This window comes from Euwallacea similis, chromosome 8 (assembly GCF_039881205.1).
Source record: "Euwallacea similis isolate ESF13 chromosome 8, ESF131.1, whole genome shotgun sequence".
NCBI lineage: Eukaryota > Metazoa > Arthropoda > Insecta > Coleoptera > Curculionidae > Euwallacea > Euwallacea similis.
This window is the reverse complement of record NC_089616.1, coordinates 525,407-549,766: the sequence shown is the minus strand read 5'-3', so window position 1 is coordinate 549,766 and position 24,360 is coordinate 525,407. Positions and strand designations below refer to the sequence as shown.

Here is a 24,360-nt window from a genome sequence, read left to right as displayed (position 1 = left end):
AAACTGGCTGAAAAAGTGCGAATACTTCGACACGTTGAAAAATGCTATAATAGATAATATACAGGGTGCTTCATTTTAAATATGCAAGTTCACATGCACTTCTGGAATAACAATATGCGCATAGTTTTGTAATACCCAAATATACAAAATCTCATAAAATTAGGGTAAACGATAATGAATATTGTGAGCATTCGAAAACTTTGTTGCCCTTTGTATATCGATATTTTTATGGATAATTAGTCACGAGTCTTTTGGACTAATAATTAAAATAAAGTATAAAACACAAAATCTTATTAAAACTGATGCTTATTAGAGCACGAATATGTTCTATACGTTTAAGATCAATTCTTAATTTTATTTATGTTTTGAGAATAACCCCTCACCCACGACTAATAGGTGTTGGAGCGGAGAAATTTCACACTATTCTTAGCTATAACTTACTGAGAATAATACTTATCCTTTACTAAGGACTCGGACAAAAACTCTTCTTTAACGTTTCGGTGACAAATCTATCACCGTTTCCAGAAGAATTTTATCTCAGGTATTGTTTTTACGGTTAAACTTACATCCGAGATTCTTTGGAGTCTACTAAGTAACTTTTAATTTTAAAGTAAGAAAATTGTCGTAATTAACATGTAGAGGATGTTTTTTTAAGCTAGAGATTTTAATACAATAATTTTTCAATGAATTTCACAGCTAATATCATCTAACAGGCGATCACTTGCAAAAGTGGTCCCGATGATGTTTTTCAGCTGAGATTACTGGGTAGGATTAGAAACTTAATAAAAACTCTATTGAAATCATATTACAACATTCCAAGCAATGCTCGGCCTTAAGAAATATGAAAGAAAACATTAAGTCCTTTTCAGCTAAAGCGTGCATTTTTATTGAACTTTCCTCTCACAGTCCCAAAGGTAATATCAGCTGCAAAGCATCTAAACCACCTTCATAGATAATGACTGTTCATATGTGCTCCTAAATCACATTTTATTACGTAGGTTATGATATAATAAACAAAACACGTATTTATGAGTTAATAAAGGAACGAAATTGAGAAGCTAGCTTAACTAAACTTACCATATATGCATTACTACAAAATGTGTTTTTTAACGTGCAACATAGGTTTTCATGTTTCAAAGTTTTGGTTCCATGTTTGCTTCCACTCTGCTAAAATTAAAGCTGTGGAACTTGGTAAATTTTAATTTGGCACTACTAGCTTTATGCTAATGAATCAATTGAGTCAAAAAACGTGCATAAAGTTCTAAAATAGTTATTTTCATAATAAGTGCGGAAAGTGATAGTTTCCGGCACGTGATTGCAGTTGAACGAACGACGTGAGGCGAAGTTTGGGCAAACAGTCGAGTGCGGGAAAAGTTTCCAGATAAGTCAGGAACAATATGTTTTTTACTACCACGAATAAATAGAAGTGCTTTTTAATTTTTTTATCGAAATACGTTTTTTTAAGTAGGTATTAAAACTCTAAGTGCGATAAAAAAAACTGCTTCCATTTCCATATTTCATGTAAACATGAAAACAAAGCACGTTTGAAATAGTTTACCCATCTATGCTCGTATGATTGAGATAACAGAGTTTGATAAGCGCAAGAAATAAGAAAACAATGTATTCTTTTTTCAATAACTATTAAAACTCGAAAGCGGATAAAAAAAACTATTTTTATTTCCATATTAAGTTTCATGCATATATTCATCTTTCAAATAATTTTCCCACATGTGCTTCTATCAGGAAAGGGTGTTCAATACTGTCTTGCTGATTCGCTCTGCAAAGAAAAAAAGGTGGTACGGACGATACAAAACATCGTATACCTACAGAACGATCATTACCATCTTGGCAGGACCATATGGTGTGTTTTCGGATCTCCACAGGCATCTTGCCACTTCTACTGTGGACTGCATTTGATCTATGATCTTCCGGCTGTGGGGCGTGGACGCTTAGACGTATGCTCACGACCTTATTCTTGGACACCATGGAGGGAACATATGTGTTTTAATCTGGATGATACTCGATACCATATGTGAGTGATGCTTGAAAGGGATATGTACGTCTGCGAACACGATTGATAGTCCTCTTGGACAACTCGAGATAAACGATAAACAAACCACCAAAGCACCGCAAGAAGCAACCTAAGCAATTTGCAGTCTGGCAAGCACAGCTTTTTTCCTATGAAGTGAGCTTTTGGCCTGACTTCTCTTCACATATTATCAGAGAAAAAGGTCAGGTGGACTACATACCGACTCCAAAACACAAGTCAGTGTGTGTAGTAGGCAGCTTGGATTTTTGGCACTGAAGCATGGAGGACAATGAAGTTGTCGAATGTTTTTTTAAAGACCAAGCGAGGGGCGCCTTCACTGGATTAGAGCCAGTCCTCGAAATATTCAGAGAAATATCTGGGAAAGGCATCATTTAGTGAGGACCCGTACAAACCGAACAGTATTGAAATAACGGCTATAGGATTCTAGATTGGGCACTCTGCACTGCGACACCATACATGAAAAAGACCAGTCTGGCGGAAAACTCTGAATGCAGACTGTGCATGGAAGGTGAAGAAACGGTTGGACAAATCCTAAGTGAACGTCCAGCGGCGGACAGACGAAAATTTCAGCAACTAAAACTATTATAAATTGAATTTAAGTAATTTTAAGTGAGCCTTATTTGAATCTTATCTACGCCTCGCATGAGTGACTAGGTATGTACATTTTTTTTGTCTATTCCCGAATCACTGTCACTCATAGCAAAAAATAATCTGCACTAACATTTGAGTCAATAATATTGGAAAAGCCCGAAACTAACTTTTCCCAAAGAATAACGTATTCCCAGCCGAAAAATTTTTGACCGACTAGAAAATGAAATTTGGGCACTCCATCTTGTTCCCCAGTTTCCTTCGCACGTATTCTTGCACCCTCTTTTAGTGCTAAAGTTTTCTTTATATTCCCATTTCGCCAAGCCATCCCGTTCATTACAGTTGCTATTCTTTCGCTCCGTGTGAAAAATCAGGAATGTGTAGTGCCGAGACGGTCCTAGATTACCCTAATTGATTTAGGGCTCGCCCTTAAAAACTCCCAGTTAAAGTTTCGGCTAAGTCGATCAGTGGCCACAGCGAGAAATTTCTCGAAAGCAGCTTATTGAAAATGTATATATTTTCGAAAACAAAACGATCGCTCTTCAAGTCTGTTTCGCTCGAAAAGACGATTTCGCCCACAGTTAACAATGGTTTTATTCTCGTGTTTAAGGTCGTGGGAATCGGCGTATGGCGGAGCCTCAGTGTTTGCGAGGTCACAGGAATTAAATAAATATAACGCCGATTGAGAGGATTATTGTATTCTTGGGGAATTAGCACAAGCAGAGAGAAAACAGTTTACTTTTCAGTTTTCCTCGCGTCTCAACAATTCCCAGCTGAGAATTAAAGCAACTTTCCAGAGACAGAGATATATGTAAATGCAAGAAAAAAGTGTTGAAAAGATTAAATCTGTCATTAAAATAGTGTGCATCAGCTCACCCTTAAAGCACATATAGTACTTATACTAGATGGATGATATCTAGCGTAAACTAAAGTCCATGTAATTTCAGGTGAGTACATCGCAGCTGGCCACAACTTTAGCAGTAAGTAAAGAAATGCTGGTCAGAGCCGTACTAGACTACCAAGGCTGCCTCTCAACTTTCGCGGAAGTGCCGGTCCCTGTAGACCATGGACTCATCTTTCACAGCGAACCGGTACGAATGTTACTTTTTCGCTGTACATAAGCCGCTTCATCACGACTTCAATAGAATTCACCCTTTAACTATAATAGGACATCTTAGACCCAATAGGGATTCAATACATCAAATTTGCATGTCGCAGCTCATGTAGTGTTACATGCCTCGAGTAAGCTGTTTATAAAGCAATAACATCTGATCATTAAGCACTACTTCAAGGATATCGATTCCCTGCTGCAATAACATTGCGTATTGGATTAGATTTCAGAGCACCTGAAGTACCTTGATAATATGGAATTATTACTGGTAGTAATTTGATCGTGGTGTGCTAGAAAGTTTCGAGTTAATCTGACATGAGGCTTAATGTCTTTTTCTTGCTCGTCGTAAATTTAGGCCGATGACAGACAATTTTTTAATAGAATTAAGTCCTAAATAGCAATGACGGATTATGTGGAGAACCGCACTGAAGACTATATCGTAAATTATGAATGCACCACCCCAGGATGTGTGTGCAAGGGATGATTGATTGTGCTTCCACTTTATGGTTGGGTTTTTGGCTTGTGGCCAGTATTATTGCCTTAAATCTACCTTCAACGTTCCTTATATTTATTCAATATATTAGGTTTAGCAAACTCAGCCTAAAGCTTTTACACCAAAGTGTTTGATGTCGTTTAGACCCAATTAATTCCCCAACATGTAAGAAGCCGAATGCCTCAGGAAAATATTCCGGGAGCATTTCCACGAAAGAGCACACAACAAATTTCTGTTCAGCAGCATCCAAGACTGAGGCAATATTTCTGAAAATTAATTGACTTTAAGCCAACGTAAGCAAGTACACAAAACATGTTTACTTTAATGAGCTCAGAATAGCTTCCGACCTATTTTCAATTTGTTGCTAGACGGCTCTCGTGTTTGAGCCGATCATAATTTCCGGAACACTGAAGTTTAATAAATATTGGTTCGCTTAATCTCCTAACAATAACTGATTAATCGGAAAGTTAAGAGGTACTTTAAGGGCACGTTTTTTACCCTGTTTATGAAGGGTTAATAATGAGCAATTACGCAAAGACTGTAAATTTTAGGTAAACTAAAAATAAACATAATGTACTTTATTTTTTTTATCAAAGGCTTAAAGTTCCTTACAGATAAGATACGCCCAGGAAATTGATCATTTTGACAGAATTTTATTTCTGGTTACCCAGGGACAATGTATGTGACTTTTTGGTGCTATAACGTAGATATACAGTGACGGGCAGAAGGACGCTCCATGAGGGATTTTTTAAAATTAAAATTTATTAGAAAATTTTATTCTTAGTAAAAGTTTGTGCATTACTGCAAACTCAAAAAACACTTTACAAAATTTGTATATCTCATTTCATACGGGGGAAATTCGAAAATTATGAAAATGGCTCATGAGTAAAGCACTTTTATTTTTAATTTTAGAGGAAACATGTATTAAGAAAAGTTGTTTAGAATTATAAAATAAGACCAACAATGAAGTTTCAAGTTTCTATTCTATAAAACACTTTTTCGGATTTTTTTATGTTTTACTCCGTATAGAAAATAAAACAAATAATATTATCTGTATTTTTTAAACCTCTTTTAAACGAAACTGACATATTAACTAAATAATATTGTTTGTATTTTTTAATTCTGTTTTAAACGAAACTGGCATATCAAATAAATTTGTTTTATTTTCTATACGGGGTAAATCATAAAAAAAAATCCGAAAAAGCGTTTTGTGAAATAGAAACTTGAAACTTCATTGTTAGACTTATCTTTTAATTCTAAACAACTTTTCATAATGCATGTTTCCTCTAAAATAAAAAATAAAGGTATTTTGCTCATGGGCCATTTTCATAATATTCGAATCTCCCCCACATGAAATGAGATATGCAAATTTTGTAATCTGCGTTTTTAGTTTTCAGGAATGCACAAACTTTTACCAAGAATAACATTTTCTGATAAATTCAAATTTAAAAAATCCCATATGTTGCGTAGTTTCTGCCGACTACTGTATATTGGATGTCAAATTTTTCACTGCAACTTTCCTCAATCTGAGAAACCCCTACTACGGAAAAATCATAGAGATCTGGAATTACTGTACAGGTTAATTACCCTTCAGGTTGACGATAGTACGAGCATATATTTCAACTACAACTAAAATCGTAGAGATAACATTCTCGTCAGTTTTATTCTTTAAATTTAACGATATAATTTGATGATTAATACAACTGACGAAATTAGTAATGTCTCAATTTTGTTCATCTTGGACATTACGAAGGCTAATTTACTAAGGGCCATACACCCCTTTCATCGTCGTCAGATATTTCCAAATTATAGTGCCAGGTGTCTTACCCTAAAGTGCATTTGGAAGCTCTTATTTTGACTTCATTATTCCTATTTATGGTATCATTCGGTAGATGAAGAACTGTGTAATGCTTAGAAATTCTAGTAAAACATTTAAAGCATGCTGAGCATCATATCAGTTTAAGTTATGCTAAACAACTCAAAGTCAAGCCAACAACTAAAGCCGAAAACTAATCCAACGTTGTAGTTTGTCAGACTGTGGAGGAGTCTGTGATAAAATTAGAGCGGCAAATAACGAAACGAACAATTAGCCCAAGACGCTGTAAATTCCGACACAGAAGATTCATAATAGTTTAACGAACTTTGCTCTCAATTAAACTAGGTGGGTATTTTATCATGACTATAAAGTAATTTTGCGCAAACTTCCCCTCGGGCAATTTATCTCGCCTGATTAGTTTTTCTTTGAATTAATTGCTTCAATTGTTTTTCTCATTTTATCCCAAGACTTAGGCCAAATTTCGTTTCTCAAGCAGTTTGCATTGTGGCCAATTCTGAATCCAGCTTTTTGGTGTATCACCCTGAATGTTAAAAGGATAATAAATATTTCTAAGAGGATATTTTATATACTGTGTGTAGAAATCTTGAAATCGGCGAACAAATTTATGAAGCTAGTCAGGAATTTCTTGCTTTTAACTGAAGTGGGTTTTGGAGTCGTCAGGTAGCAAGAATGGAATTATTCAAATAGTAGAGCATTTTAACTACGCTGAGCTAAAATATTTGAAAACGCATTTTCAATCTCAGGAGGATTTGCTGTTTGGATCCACTGGGCCAATTCGTATTTTATAGTCGCTCAAATGGCGCCAAGAGGCTGTAAAAAGGGCAGAGTTTTACATCGTCATCAGTGACAGATGCCGAGGAAGCAAACAAGTGGTCGAAATTATTTATGGGTCCTATTGTGAGTCTGAGTTCGAAGCCAATTAAATAAAATCCCTTTTCTTCTTTCACATCGATGCCGTTAGTTTACAATGATTAATGTCTTTTTGTGTTTTCATTTTAGAGCTATTTTCTACTCTATTTGACTATAGATTAATGATCTTACATGATGTAAGAAGGATTTTTCCAAGGGATTAGGCTGTCTTTTAGGTGTAGGCATCGGACACTCCGGGTGCCTCCTTTGCCCCCTGAATTGTGCGCTATGTTCATACAAATTATGGAAACATTCTGTTATGTGTTTACAAAATTGAAATGTAATGTTAGAATGGAAATCAAAAGGACGTACTTTAGTTGTCAATGCTTGCCAAACACTCTTAACTCTAAGTATAATAACGTCGTCCTGTATGAGACATCAGAAGAGAAGACTGTTTCAAGTTTCATTAAAGCAGCATAATGAAAATTTATCGAGATTGGCGACCCTCCATTAACGAGGAAACATGCAGTGACTGAGTTTAATATTCCACAAAGATCTTATGGCGGTTCAAGGCCGTATCTATCGATTTATTCCATTAATTGGTATTCAGCGGCAACGTTCCACCGCTTAATGGTCTCTAAACAACTTTGCCGCTTGCTTTTACGTCTTTAATTTTAGCAAACACAGATTTTACGTGATTCAATATAGAGCCCGAATGCTGTTTAGTACTGGTTCGGCTTTTAATTTTCATCTGCGAATTATTGTGGGGAATTGCTTCAGTTTATCATCATAAAAATTCATTAGCCTAAAGAAAATCTGATTGATAATCGCTCAAAAGTCTACTTTACGTCGCGCAATATACCACCGAATCATTAATTCTAATTTCGAGGTGGCAATTTTCGAATTTCGGAAGATGTGTTGTTGTTACCTCCGACACGCAGTAATTTTTCACAAGCATTTGCCATATACTTCTTCGAATAAATGTCCTGAAGGAGTTTTATGATCTACGAGAAGGAAAAATCCAGTTTCACTCACTATAGACTCTTAAGGCGTTTTTTCACGTTTGGTTACACAGGTTGGCACATCTGATACTTTCTTGATTTTTATGTTCAAATTAATGACGTAGCCAAGACTCAGTGGGTGGTAAGGAGCTCCGTGTTCTCTACCCTGTGAAGATGGACCATCACTGAAGTGGTGCACCTATTGTGAAGGAGTAAGTGCACTAGCCCCCATCACAGCAAGGATGTAAAAATGTTATCCCAAATATCACTGACCTGTAGGGCTTCTTAGAAGCTGGAAATGTCAACAGCAGATTCGTACCATATACTTTTTGTGCAGAGGTCATGATTTGTCGATTGGCTTCACATTTAACATACTTAACTTCTCAAACAACGGTGATAGATATCACATGTACAAATCACAAGCTCGGACCATTGATTCATCTTACATTGACGAACAGTTTTACAAATGACAACGTTTGACAACGTCGAAAAAACGTGTCAAAATGAAATAAGGAGAAAAGTTTTTTGACGACAACCATGGTATGTACCCGTATTTTCGCTTTTTTGGGTACCTCATGGAGATTTATACGTGTTTGGTAGCAATTTAACATACCTTACATCTATTTTAAACAATTTGCGAAATATTAAAGATTTTATTTATTGTATTATTCTCTAAAATACGCACGAGGAAAAAGTTAAGGATACTGAATATTAGTGTACAAATTTAAACAGTCATAAACTCTTTGCTAAAGCTATAATCTCCGTGTATCTTGTCCGTGACTCCGTGTAAGTCTGAAAGGTCATCTTACGGCCTTCCACGGGTAACCATAAAAAATTTATTAAGGTCGATAAACTACTTCCTAGAAGTGGACCCAAAAAAGACCTACTAAATGTAGAAAAATAAAAATCCCTATGTTTTTTGGAAAGTGCTGGAGTTTCACTAGTTTCTCGTTTTTGTATTAAACTACGGCTTTCTTTATGCCTGTTATAATGAGATAGACTTTATCTCGAGTGTAAAAAAGTTATAGCTTATTTTTGTGAATGAATTTTGGTCATTACAAGACTGTGTATGATCACCTGAATGCTTATCGCTGTTAGCAATTTGCAATATGCGGGGTGTCTCTAAAAGTTCTTTACGACCCTCCAGCCATATTGATCTTAATCCGAAAGTTCATAATTAAAGACAAATTTAAAACCACTAATTTTTAATCACAGTTTTTATACTAAATCATTTAATTTCATTACAATAAATTTAAAGAGTTTTTTCAAGAAGAGTAATTCATACCTGCCACCGATTTAGCTCCACGGTGTTTGTTTAATCGAATTTAATTTCATGAATTTGAATTGTTTAGTATAAGAACTAATATAAAAAAAGAGTAATTTTAAAATTTTAACTTTGCCATCCTGTGGCTCTGTAATTAGCAACTTTTGAATTAAGGCAAATATGGTGGATTCTTTTTGCCTTGACCCCAGCAAATTCTGGTGGCACATTGTAAAGGATTTTTACAGACACACTGTGTAACTTTGGCTTTGATAAGACAAGACTCGAAAGCAGGTTTAAATCATAAATAATTCTAAGAATTCATTTTAAAATAGCAACAGGTCCGCAGGATGCACCGATAGCAGCAGCAACTGGTGGCAGAGCCGGATTCCTGGCGCCAGGGAGAATTTATAAGTTGCATGCAACAGAGTAATTGGCAGGTGTCCAATAGCGCCGTCTCTTTCCGCTTATATAAGCGTCCCTAATAAAATCTACACAATTTACCCTGTTTTATGCCTTAATGGAAAACTATTTTAGCCCCTAACTCAACTGGATTAGTGGCAAATTCCTGCATGCACGACAGGTTTTTTCTTACTTTTGCCCCCTATGCCTGTTTAATATAATTTATGACCACTTCAGACGCATTCCAGGCGAGCCATGTTAAGAAAATGTTCTTTTCACGGCTCGATAATAAACCAAACATTACGCTAGCTCCTTTGAAAATAAACTTCGATAATAGATTCTCAACAACCTACCGAGCTTAACATTATATTAATAATCTGGTTCCTGGTAGAGATTCAATTCTGGTTGTCTTGTTAGTGAAGTTCCCGGCATTATGGCAAGGAAATTCCGACTGGAATTATTACTAATTGGAATGCTGCTCGTCTAAGCTTGTTGCGTTTAATAAATACGCTTCCAAGGAGTTTTCGACTAACACGACAAGCATGTACATATGTATATTGATAAGTAAATCAATACAGATGTAACTTGGTCAAACTTCAGCTGATCAGACCTGTTTAATTCAAAGCCGCTTAATGAGAAATTGATCAGAAATAGGAGTTCCATCATAATATAAGGGTGTTGGGATCGAATATAAAACCCAATGGCAATGGCGCAACTCGACAAAGGATTAAATGTCGGAGTCAAAACTATTAAAAGTTAACTCTTTAATTAAATGGAAGTGATAGTATTAGAAGTTGTTATCTCAAAGGACCGGCCGATAGTGTCAGTGTATGTGTGCTCCGAGCAGATAATGTAACTGAGTTTCGTGTAAAAAGCCCGTCGAGGGCCGACAGTGCACTAACTGCATTAGAGCTCGTACATTTTCCAAGTAATAGCTTTCAGCTCAATGCTCTATTCGCTAATGGACAATATCGCATTTAATATTAACAATGTGCAAGAAATGGTATCAGAGCTAAAGCTAGTGATAAAAATTCTGCATTATCCCAAACCAAGCAACAGAGAAAGGGGAAGGAGGAGAGAAAGAAGAAAATGGAGTGGTGCTCAAATGAAAGATTACGAACGATCAAAATCCGGTGAGAGCATCGGAACATCCAAAAAACCATGTCACTAATTGAGAGACAGGTGGGAGTAAAGGAGCCCGTACATTATCAAATAATATTTTGCCAATTTTTGGTAGACCCATTTCCAAAATATTTTTAACACTTTGTGCATAGGGGAACTTGTGGAACGCGTTGTATAGCTTATGTGCGAGTTGCAGTTAATTACGCAATATTTTTCAGTTAACCAGTTATCGCTAACCCTCAAACACTGTTATACCTTGGTAAATAATGCACTTATAGAACACAGCATTGCGCAATGCTTCAATTATTATCAAACCATCTTTCCCCATTCTCACACCTGCAACAAAATTCAGTCCATGATAAGGCATTTAACTGATAGTGGTTATAACAAACCACAAAAAAGGTGTCACGTCAGAAATAGCAAGCCTAGACTAATTGTGTCGATAAGTGAAAACATGACCGAATTGAGGTACAGGGATGAACTCATTAGATAATATGTAGAGCAAGAATAGTTACCAATATTTTGTGAGATTATATAATGTATGGAATGGCCTGCACGAAGCCCAGATCTAAATGTGTGGAATCAAACAGAGCGAAAGTTGAATGAAAGGGAAGTGGGATCTCAAAACTTGAATGAATTGGCAAATGCGATTCGTGAAAAATGGAAAGCCATTCCTCGAAACCTTCTTGCAGCTTTGTTAGGTAGCGTGCGGAGACGTGTAAAAGATGTATGTCAGGCTCGTAGCGGACCAACCAAGTATTAATCTTTTACCTTTAGGCATGGTAAATGTCACATAACAAAATTAAATGAAACTTTGTTAATATGATTTTTTTGCTGTTGAGAAATATGAAATACAGAGGAAATACGTTTTCCATGATAATAGGAGCGACAAGCCTACATTTAACCGAGGAATCGGATAATATAAATCCAAAAAATTTTCTTGTACTTATCCAGTTGTAATATTTTTATATATTAAACATTTATCTCTTTCAATTTATCGGTTTTTCACGGCCCTAATCTTATATTTACTTCCCTGCACACGCACAGAAAATTGAAAGTCGGTTATGTAATTTTCTAAATATCCCTTAAACATATATTCGATGATACCAAACCCAATCAAAACACATTACCCACATTTTGGATCGATAATAAACACATTTTCTTTAAGATTTTATAATACGTTTATTTGCTGGATGATATCACTGAGCTTAACGGATAATATTGAATATACAAAGAATTCAGGATTGCAGAAACAGACTAAAAGCCATCATGGTTTCACTCTTGATGAAAATTAAAAAAATGATTTTTTCGGATTGTCGGCCAGTTCCTCAGCTACGGAATTCCAACCAAAAATGTCCTAAAACGTTTGTAGATATTGATCTCAACTACACTTTTTCATAGTAGGATAAATCCAAAAGAATGTGCTTGCGACTGGAACGAATTAGGAATTTTAGCTATTTTCGAACAGATATAATAGAGTCGTAATACACTAAAGATAAAATTCAATGCATGAGCAAAAACATAATTAAACATGAATAATAAAAAATATTTTAAAAAGCCAATATGCCCGAGAGCTCTGCACTAGCAAATCGCTTAAACCTTACATAAAATAAAACTAGCTCCTCAAATACTTCAATTAAAAGTAAAAATGCTTGGACTCGTCGATTTTGTTAACGATAGCGAAGAGTTTTTCAGGGTATATTGAAACTGCTGCCTGCAGGCTCTTGGCCTTCACCCTCAAAACTTTAAATATTCGAAATGTCTTTCGATTTTGTTTACGAGCATTCTGATTTGTGCCTTTTCCATTAACGGTTTCAAATAATTCATTCTAAAATTTATAAAATATTCTTACTGCTCCCTCAATGAAAGGTGGAGCCACGTACTTTATGCATTTTAAAATTGTCGTTTCCCTCTAATTAAATGAAATTATGCCCGGCTCGCCAAAAGAGTGTCATTTTAATGAGACACACCAGAGAGTAAAGAGTAACTTCTCGTCAAAAACTTTAAAAAACATTTTTTCTGCGACAATTTTTTGTCATGCTTAATAACCTACCTATCACAGTAGTACAGTATCTACAATAGGTCATTTCGAACCTAACAAATTGAAGTTATCTGTTCGAGAGGTTTGAAAAAGCGTTGAAAAACTGCAAAAATCCTTTAGAAATCCGTAATTTTTCTCTATGTTCCAAAAGCTCTAGGAAGTGAATTTCTAAGAAATAGACCAAGGACTAACATATGTGACTTGGATTAACTATGTTTGATCACTTTTTGACATTTTAACTAAAATCATCAAATGAATGCGTCTAAATTCATGATATGCAAGTTTGAAATATGCGACGTTAGTTAGGCTCAGTGTACTAGAAACACCCACGTTCCGGCAATTACTGCGAATTCAGCTTTTCTTACAGGTTAATAGGAAGTAGATGCAAAGTAACCTTCCTAAAAAAATTGAAGAAAAACCCAATTAGTAAGCAATTATTAACCTCCCAGTTCATTTTAAATTTCGCTTGGGTTCACATTTCTTTAGGCACTCCGGTCGGCTTCATTTGAATTTCATCTTCGGGATAGTAAGATACTTGTTTAAAATTTTCGGGGCGAATTTTCGAGTCCCCCTTCGAAATGATCTGATATGAGATATTATGAAAATGGTAATGGAGAATAGCAATTTTATTAAATTGACGTTTCGCTGAGGCACTTTCATCAAGAAACGAAATTTTAATTGCTCTTTTTATGAATTGTTGGATTGAATATTACAAATTTGCAATTCAGACGAGCGACCCACTCCCCGGGCCCCTATCGGAATTGTGTCTTACAACTAACTATTAATAGAACAACAATTTAGTTAAAATTCAAGCAATGCGAGTCAGAAATCCAGCGGGTGTCTCCGGATTTAATCAGCCACTCAAGAATATGCAGCTTCAGTTATGCATGAATTTAATTGGACTTTCGAGAACCATTGTCGAGGAAATTATTAGGGCTAATTAAGGGTCAGATATGTTCACGAACTGGCTAGAATTGACTAACGAATATTCCGCAGGCACCCGGAATGAATGGATATCGATCCAGGATATATGAAAGTTTTAACAAGCACATTATTCGGTCCAGAAAACAAATACCAACGGCCCACCGCTGGGGTTTCAGTGTGTGATCACTTAGGACTAGTGGGTGTCTATTTCATCTAACTGTTCAACTTTTAAATAGGTATCTTAAACTTTATTCGAATTTATCGCAAAACTATGCAAACCGCCTAAGCTAAATGAAATTGAATACCGAAAAATACCACGCTTTCTGCAATTATTGTTATTAATCACAATAGCCAAAATAATTTGTACAGATCGGTTCTTCAATATCCTACAAAAAAAGTGCGTGCAAACAGTTAAATATCCGCTTTAAAACAGGTTTTTTGTGTACATTTCCTCCAATTAGGTATTTATCGAAGCCCGCCGGTGTCAAATGCATTTGCTATTGAGTTTTATAAACTGACTTTTTACATGCAAAAAAAGGAATTTTGCCATGTTTTAAATTTTCTTTAGGTTTCAATTAGCCCCAACTATGAACACAGTAATAGGAAAAAAAATTAAGTTAGAAAATAGTTGTGGAAACGACTGCAATTTTTAAAACGACAGATCGCTAATTAGAAGCCGGTGAAGTAGCTTAATGACAATTTTACTGACTCAGGTATTGTAATGTTCGATTTATCGGACGCAAATCGGCACGATGCCGCACAGAGTAAACAGATCTACCCGGCTAGCGTGAAATAAAATTAATTAGGGATAGGACACTATGAAAATAAATGCTAAGACTAATACCTGATAGCAGAGGCACGTATGAAGTAGCACTATTTAGGGCGAAATTATTAATGTGCTGTGAACTTTAACGGCAGGTTAAGTTCCACAGAAACTAGTCTGCCCTTACGTTAAAATTAACAGCACATTAATAATTTGGAGCCCGTAAAATATTCTCAACCAAGAAACCTAATTGCAATATTTCTTGAAACTAGTTATTAGACAGTTGCAAGTTGTAGGTCTAACGTTTACCGAATTAATTAATAATTAATCTTATCTTCTACTGTAGATAATATTTGCATGTCTACGAATAATTGGGATGCGGATCATTATAACTTACCTAAAAACTTTATTTGAAGAAGGCGGCGCTCGAAAGGGGGCTGAAGGCCCGAAGTGTTTGCACCCTTGGTTTAGAAAATTTCCGGCAAAACGGGGCACACAACGCACAAATGCAAATTAATATTAACAAAGCTAAGGCTTGGTCTGCCTTTCCGAAATGAGGCTTTATTTTCCTAATTAGTTTAGTTATAAGTGATTTTACACAAACCGAGAACTAGAGCGTGACAAAGGGTTAATCTAAATGTTGGTTACCGCTCGCGGACTGATACAAGATTCTCCTTTATCCGGATTAATTTGCCGCGAGTTACTCACTCCAAAGCTACATCTTAAGCCTTATTACGCAACGTATCAGATTGAAATAAGTAGGTATTTAACGAAGCATGTGCACAGGTTTTGTATCGGAAAAAATTGGAATCCGGATAATGTCGGAGAATGGTCCATCACGCCGAAATGATTTATGAGCCTCCGGCAACGAGTTGTGTACGATTTCCCTAACAAAAGGAAAAGAAAGAAGAAATTCAATTCTTATTCAACTCTAATCGATTAAACGTTCAATTGTGCCTTTCACCACGGCTTATTGGCGTGTAGTAAATCAGCAGCTAGGAATAGTGCTTCCAAGCAACAGGCACATGTAGCAACTGGTGGCCCCTGGAGGAACTGGAGGATTAATTTTTTTGTGTTACATTATTTTGGGGAGATCGTCAAAATGATTTATTACCTGGCTGAATGTAGGGTTTTTTTTTCAAGGAGAAAGGGTTTGCTCGCTAATATTGATCATGATTAATAATTGTTATTGTTCTTTCGAATTTTGATTGTAAATGAACAAAAATGTGCCCGAAGGACGATAGCCCTTGAATGCTGCTATGTCAGTTCGGGAAATGCCATGTAGAAAATAATGGTCTAAATAAATTGGTTTTGAAAGCAAAAACAATTTGAGTTCTCTATATTGTTACGCTGAAGATTCATTATAGATATTGATGCACTCAAAATATCCTCTTCTACGATTACAGACCGAAGATATACAGAAAATTAGAATCCCTCTTGTGTTAAAGCAAATAAGAGCTGACGTGTACAGTTGCTTTTTGAAATCGTCGTTCGTTAATAAGAAATCCAAACTTACCAGGTGCAATCCGTACAAAGAAAAACATTTTATTAGAATTAAATATAGTACATTCTAAGCTACGTGTAAAAAAGCATTTTGCACCATTTTAGCGAAAGATTTTGGGCTATAGTTCCGTGAAAGTCACAATTGATCATTTCAGTAATTGTGCCAACGCCGTTTCTTTCTATAATTTGGTTAATGTGATTGCTTCAAAGCACCTCCTCAGTTGGTCGTGAAGTTAATTCGGATTTTCACTGTGATGATTCAATTCCCGGTTTGATAACATTTTTATTTTTACCTTTTTGTATACGGATCACGAAATTCCTTAATATACTCACGTGACTATCGTCTTCGCTTGTAACTCGTAACAACATTTCGCACTCGTGTGTTTCTTCTTTCTTCTCTTGTTATGTAAATAATTACTACATCCTAAATGTGCCTAGTAGGGCATGTTTTAGTAAATTTCATTATGTGTAACTCTTAAAACCCATTTTTTCTCATAGGTGACAGGTAAAGGTGCGTTTGCGATTAGGGTGTTAGTTTTAATAAATTATTTAAGTTTAAGTTATTTAATTTATTATATAAGCTACAGGTAACTTATTTCTTCTAAAAGAGGCCTCATTGATTAGGGTGACTTCTAAATCTTCCTATTTATGGCAATTAATCATGATCTGGACATAGAACACACTCAATATAAGCATGTATTAGTTATGACTTGTCAATGGGCGAAGGAAATAGAGTCTAGTACCTCCCAGCGATTCTTTGATAGTGATATTTTCAGTTATTTCAAAGGAAATTTTATTGATCCATAATTATTATTTTGCTTCGTCAGTTTAATCGCATTTGAGAAATTTAACATCTAACCTGAACTAACTCGATTTTCAGTGAAAACCATAATACGCGCTGCTCTATATAAGGGGTCCAAAATTTTCTTGGTCGAAAATTATCTGAAAGCCTCAAAGATATAGACGAACGGTTTGAATAAAAAAGTCATAAGACAGAAGCAGAAGTATAAACGTAATTTTAAACATTTGGGGTGGCTCACAAAAGAGTTATTCGCTCCAAAATGGAAGAGCCCAATTGAACCGTACCTGACTATTGACCTTTGACGTCTGAAAAAATATCATCTCAGGACTGGAATCTACGAGAGGCATTTTTGTCTCCCCCTTCAATTTTACGTCCTTGCTAGCTGGAATATAGATGTATTTGGTAATAAGGTATTGGTAATAAATAAGAGGCAATTCATGTTCTGTCAAAATAATCTTTTACTATAAAATAACTGAAATCTGTTGGAAAATGGCTCCCCATATAATTAAGAACCTCATCCTCGTAACAGTAAACCAGTATAAATTCAAAGCCTTGTTGTAAAATAGCCCAATAGTGATTCGTTTTAAACTAAATTGCAGCCTTAAACTTTAATCCCTTTTGCATGCGTTCGCTTTGTTATTAGGTTATTAAAGCAAATTAGTCAATCCAAATAGGATATAAACATAATGAAATAGAATTAATGTTGGTTCGAATACAACGCTGTTGGCTTTATGCATCACAGACTCACTGGCTTGTTATTTTGGCATTACGCAACTGATTTTAAATAAGTTAATGGGATCAAAATTAGATTCAATTTCTGCGCGCTTAGATATCACTAAAAGCATCAGGAATTGAGATATTTTTATGAAGAGAGATTTATTTTTTACTGCTACCCCCCAAGGGACGACGACCCCAAAAACTTTTAGCGCTCTAACCTGCCCTGAAAGTTCGGCAATGAATTATTTAAAATCAATATTTACTTATAACATATTCATAGCCAGACAATGAAAACGAATTTCATTGATCAATAAATGATAGGAATCGACGGCTCCCAATAATTTCCCAGAGTAAACCGAGGAAAAGGGGAAAATAAATTAAAAATGCATTTAGGGCCCTCGCATTTTCATGATTAACCAAACTTGTCGGTACAATTAAAAATGTATGCGATCCCTTCAACGAACTGAAAATCGATATGGTTTTGGATCCATTCTGTTTGTGCAGAGACGTGCCTGCGTAACTTTGTTGTTTGGATAGTCCATAAATGATGATTAGAAAGAGAAATTGGAATAATTGGAAAGAAGCTAAAATGTTGGAAAGCGATTTAGACGGATAGAAGGAATATTCACAATATAAATGGAAGTAGTCGCGATATGCAGCATTCAAAGAGGCATAAATCTTGCACTTTTGGGAAAGAAGTATCTTCCTCCTCATTTTTGAATCGGCCTGTACTTTCTTCTTCTTCTTCTTCAACTTATCCTCATTCCGTCTACTTTACTTTTGTCAAATAATTGTCCTGTACCTCATAAACACTGCTGAAAATGCGTAATACTTCCATTTTTGAACTTGTGGAAGTATTTAGTTATTGTTTACTAAGTGACACTTTTTCTTTTCAGGTGAGTTCCATCTTTTTTGATTAGCAACCAAAATGATAATGTACATATAGGTAAGTTTTGATAAAAGAGAGGAATTATTATATAAAAAGAATATACAGTAATTAATTATAAAATAAAAGTGTGAAGATATCTTACGGTGATGGAAAGAATCTTGCATGAAATTCCTTAGTATTGTTTATGACCCAATCGATTCTCCCTCTAAAATACTTAATTTTTCATTTTTACTATTGTCGTTTAATATTGTTAAGAATAAAAATACGTTTATTAACGTTGTTTCTTCTCTATTATCTGACAAAGTAAATTTAATACAAAAATGTGGTATTGAATTTTTGCCTGAGAATTATTTATGCTTTAATGATATATGATTTTATGATATAATGATGATGATGATGATGAATATGATATAATGATTTTATGATATATCTATTCGAAGATCAACAAATTAACTCTATCCAAAGTAATCCTAGGTCAATCAACTTAGTGAACGCAGGCCAGGCAGGTTTTTCAAACTCCCGATAATTTTGCCAGCAATATAATTTTCACAGAAATGAACATACTAGAAAACTGGTCAATTTCCTCATTTCACTCGTATAGCAGATTTGGCTAAAGTGTCATTCTGCTAAAATTGCCGATATTAGACAGCGAGTAGCTTTGCGATCTTTAGTCCTTCCATCAGCTTTCTTGCTAAATCTATAGAAAAGTTTTATTCGATAACCTTTCCAAACTACAACAGACGGCAAAGAATACTCGGTATTATGAAATGAAAATAAGCATTATTTTTAATCTTCTCAGTCTACTCTATTCTCTCTTCTCTTTAGATGTTATTCTTCTGTTGATGTTCCCAGGGAGATTTTGCTCTTAAGTTTTTCTTATTAATTTTGACCTCAACGGCTCCTTAACTGATTAAGTACTAAGATATGTTTTAGTGAAGTCCATTCGGGGACTTTATAATAAGATATATTATATATGAAATAACCCTTCATCCAGTTGCAAATAAACTATTTAGTTTTAAAACCTCTCCTCTGATTGGAAATTAATAATGGCCGACTAACTTTACACTTCCGACCCAAATTTCCATATTTTCCAGACCGACGATAGACCGAAACGTCTCCCTACTAAGTAGATTGGTCAGCTTTAAACACCTTTTCGTGATAAATCAAAACAACGAATTCCCTTAAATCTGACCCAGATACGAATTAATTTATTTTGGTAGTTAAGCAGCTTCTAAGGATCGGAACTGGTCAGCTTTGTTTCATTATTCAAAGCCTTCGAGTTCTGTTAAGCCGTTTAACTACGCTCCAAAATAAATTAGTAAGTTTTAGAAACGGGCACGATTTTTTTTTTTCATTTTTGGAAAGAAAGTTGGAAAAATATGTTCCTAAATTTAAATGGAAAAGCATCTACATGTTTGAGAGGGATTTGTCTCGAATCACTGATCTAGAATATTGTAAACAAGACGGGGTAGTGGTTTACGTTCTGGTCCAGCTCTGATTATCAACTCAATCCCATCACTGCGTTCGCGATGAGTACACATCACATTGATCAAAGGAGCGGGCCCTTTTCCCACCTCCTGAATTTCGATTACATACAGCGATATTCTATAAACGGTTTCATTACCGTTCTCCTCTTTACACAACAATTTTTAATTGTTATTTACATGTGTCCTTTAAAATACATCGAAATATAATAATAATAACCAAATTTTCTAATTAAATTTCCATGCAAAGGCTTTGCATTACGAGCAAAAAATGCATATCCAGTAATCCCTACATAATAAAATTATACATTAATATTGGTAAATTTCTCTTCAACAGGAAACCATTAATTTAACAGCAAAACAATCCGATTGGCCGCTCAGCAATATATAGTGTAATATTATAATAAAATTTTCTGAATTGAATTTTCGAATGAATGTGAAGTAGGGTTAATAAAATAGAAGTAATCGATTTGGTGAAGTGCTCGATATAACCACTGATTGGAGAGAGTATGAGTTTTCACTTAAAATGCGATGCTTTATATAGTACGTTAACCTCGGTTTAATGAAATTCGATTATGAAGGTCAAGAATAGTCAAATTATCTATTCATAAGATATGTGTATAAAGATTTAAGCTTTTTCTTCGAGGTAGGCGTTATAACTATTTTTACACCTGGACTAAAATTATACATATTCCGACGTTTAATGGATTTCGGTTTGGCTTGAGCAGGTTGAGGGCAGTGTCCCTCACGTACTTTGTCACTTACAAAAAGTTCTGTTTCGTCGTTTTAGTGCCCGAATTCCATACCTTGTAAACACGAATCCCATCAGTAAAAAATTAAAAATTCGCTCATTCAGCTATTTTTTTAATCAAATTCTCCTTTTACTTTGTGTAACTTTGAACTTTGCAATATTTCATTGGCCAACGTGAAAGTGCATAATTCGCCACTGTACGATACACCTTTCTTCTCAATATGCTTACGTCTGTTAATGGCCCTTCAGTAACAGTACTTTAAGCTGTTAGTTATTCATTTATTCTATTTAGCCTAAGTTAGTTTAAGGTTAGTAGGTTAGGGTTTTTTGAATACTTAAATGTCAGATTTACTTTTGACCTAGTTAAACACGCTTATTCTAGTTGGCAGCTCCCGAGTAGAATAAACGTTGTTCCTAACAGTAATGTTAATATTAATTCCGCAATAAACGTGGTAGATGCATTTGCCTATTCAAACTGTAATTTTATGGCTTTCCAAGGGAAGCAAAAATCTGATGAATCCACCCTTCTCCTGTGACGACACGTTCATAATTCTCGAAAACGGCTATTAAGAAATTTCAATCATAAAATGGTATTACGTCGATTGTAACGATTCCGATTACAAAATATTAAAATTCGGTCTTATCACCTAGGCAAGTAGCGCACATGTGTTAACTAAAGCCCATAAAGATCGTTCGCCATTATCATAAAATATAGGTTCATAAAAAGCTCGTTGACAACTGCTCTATAAAACTCCTTCTACCGGCCTAGGGGGGAAATTCACGTAAGTGCGCTTTTATTGAATTCCACTAAAGATTTTTGTTGTTTCCACCGGCGTTTTTGTCGCCTCTGGAACGCGTAATGATGTAGTTTCCAGACCCTTTTTTATTCGGCTGTTAGGCTGTTGTGATAATGACGCTCATTTCTGTCTGTAGCAAATCTAAAATAACGCTCCCTTGTTGTCTACCTGAAGTATGCCATTATTATCTAACAGGGAGATTATTAGGTATTGAGAGAAACTCGACATCTTTGATAACGGTTAAAGGGCCTTTGTTTTTCTTTTAGCCCTTGTTAGCGCTCAAATATTCGTGCCATCCGAAATCAGAAACTGATTTCAGTTTAATACGTTTCACGTATGCAGGACCATATATTTATAACAGCCAATTGCTTCCTGCTGTAAACCGCAATGACAAACCGTAAAATTGCCCTGCCACATGTTACAATATATCGATGTTCCACTCAAGGCGAAAGACGTTTAAAGGCTTTTTATTCCCAAACATGAAAGCAAATTGAAATGTCTGGTGACATTTATTTTAAGGCTTCACACACGTACGAAATTCCCCATCTTTGAAGTTCCTTGAACATCTTTCATAACTTCGCAAAGTGTAATATACGTTTCCCTAAAAATTTTATTGATGTTACTTTTGCAGCAAAAAGTATTTTAATATAATCAAAAAAATCTTATCTCATTTTTAGTCTCTCATATCAGTCAGTAAATTGTTTTCCGGCCCTGTCTCCAATTTCGCGGGGAGACAGATGGGAAAAAACCCCAAATCATAAAAATTTCATATAGTCACATTACATTCTGTCGGGATATTTTTATGCCGTGTGACACCTCGTATTATTCGCAACGAACCCAGTCGGTTGGCCGTACGCGCCCGTACATGTGTCACCGTTATTTGCAGCCAGTTCAAGCATGCACCTGACAGCTGTCTTATTGCCGAACGGCGAAAATGTCGCCTCATTTCTTCTACCTTGCCGTGGAAAGATCGATAGATACTCATGAAGTGGACTGAATTCCAGGCATTTGCATAATATGGGGGACACATATCTTTTTCGTAGGAGACACTTCAACGGTTGGAACTTTAATTCTAAGTACTGAATCATCATAAATTCAATAAATGACGAATGCTATTTTCCTTCGCACAATTGTCTAACAAGAATTGTTATAGTTAGTAATTACATCAAAAATAGTGACTTTATCAACAAATAACTTAATCACGAAACTATTTGACTAGATGGAGTTTTAGTGGTCTCCTGCTGCTAATTGGATCAAAAGTGGAAATTACTCAACTCTGTGTCACTAAATTCATATAGAGAGTTTCTCAGACGTAAATTCGTCCACTCTCAATTGTGTCCCTGCCACCGTCGTTACAATTCAGATGACACTGGGAGCTTAATATGTAATCAAAGCATTAGGACAAATGTATATTTTTCTCAAAATAAGTTTTGATTCAATTCGAGATATTATATAGGAGCAGCTCGTAATGAACCTGGACAGAAGTTGCTGCACCCTCTTTGAAGAGTGACACGATGCAAGAATTATATCCCAAATCTGGAAATTCCAACAGACTCGGAACTTGAAATGGACGGAATAAGAATGAAGCTGGAATACCACTATAACAAATCCCTTCACAAAATTTCTTAGAGTATGTTAGAAATCCAAATTCCAGAAGTTTTCTGAATTTATTGTCTCAGCTAACGGAACTTCACTGTTTAATATCACTGATGCTGTACACGATTTAGTAGACCAAAGCCCAAACTTGTATCAGCACCCAGTCAATAACACCAGAATCAATCAGTTAACTGAAAACTTTATTCTTCAGAAAACTTCCAAAAGTACTTCACAACATCTAAATTTCGTTATGCAAATCCAGGATCAGTTCCTCTTCGTACATTAAAAAAAAACTTGTCTATTCAAAATTTCGTTTTTTAAAATTTAGTGCATTATTACCATATATGCTGACCTCAAAATTTTCTGGGGAATATATTGAATAACGTTAAGGAAATAAAAACAAAATCACGGAAAACATCTAGTAGGAACACAATACATTTGCTAGTGTGCATTGAAGTTGAGTAAAAGAATTCTCGAGTGTGATTCCGATTTCTTTCCGGCACGGTCTCTCTAAATACTTGTTTGAATGCATGGGGAACTTTAAATGGACCAAACGAGGTGTTTCTCCTTTACTTCACTTTCTTATCATCTCCATCCAAGCGAGACGCCATTGACATGGAAGTAACACTGACCTAGACACGTCTAAGTGAATAATAAAAAAAGCTGCCTTAACAATTTACGGCTTCCCCTATATAGCCTAGGAATTTGTAACCTTTCAATTTCCAATAGAACGAGTAAAATTTATAGTATTATTCAAGACCCTAATAAAACTCCCAAATGCGCTTATCCCATGAAAGAATAAATTATTAGAAGGTCTCCCTATGGAGGGCATCAAGTAGCTGGAATTCGTGTTTGTATCCAGCTCTGGAGTTTTTTGCTGGAATTTAATGCGGCCCTGAGGAGGGCCCTAAATGCTGTTCGGAGGCATAACGGCACGCAAAGTGTAAATTTTAAAATTTGTTACGCCGAAACACGAAACCTCCTTTTAACTAATTTAAGTACTTCATACTTCTTTTCTCTGCAGTCTTAAATGGAGCGAAATAGTTAATAGTATAATTCAAGTTGGTTACAAAACAAAACAAGGAAACTAAAGTAAGTTATTCGTAACTACGCTATGACGTAGGTAGAAACTCGTTATATGTTTGATAATAGAATTTATTCTATAGAACTTCAAAGCCTTTGGATTCGCTCTATATATAGGAATGTCATCAACAGGTGCAGATAATGAAACAATTGTAGCAAAACGTGAGGATTCCATTACCAGGCTTAATTCTCATACTGCTAATTAATTACAGATAGGTATACAGAATTAAGGAAATAAAAAACACTCCTGAATAGATTCATTATCCTTTTTATTACTGACATTACTGACTTCTTAA

General features: G+C 35.3%; 1 protein-coding gene across 17 annotated transcripts in view; it reads left to right on the top strand.

The window, feature by feature from the left end:
- The window catches only part of bru3 (bruno 3), a 318,409-nt gene that overhangs the window by 216,722 nt on the left and 77,327 nt on the right, over positions 1 to 24,360 (top strand). For 10 of the 17 annotated variants that reach the window (XM_066392856.1, XM_066392852.1, XM_066392849.1 and 7 more), the window contains one exon: positions 3,586 to 3,729. The exons of the other annotated variants lie outside the window; for them this stretch is intronic. In XM_066392856.1, coding sequence (XP_066248953.1) covers positions 3,631 to 3,729 — 99 coding nt within the window. In that variant the 5' untranslated portion in view covers positions 3,586 to 3,630. The remainder of the gene's footprint in view (positions 1 to 3,585; positions 3,730 to 24,360) is intronic. 17 annotated transcript variants of the gene reach the window in all.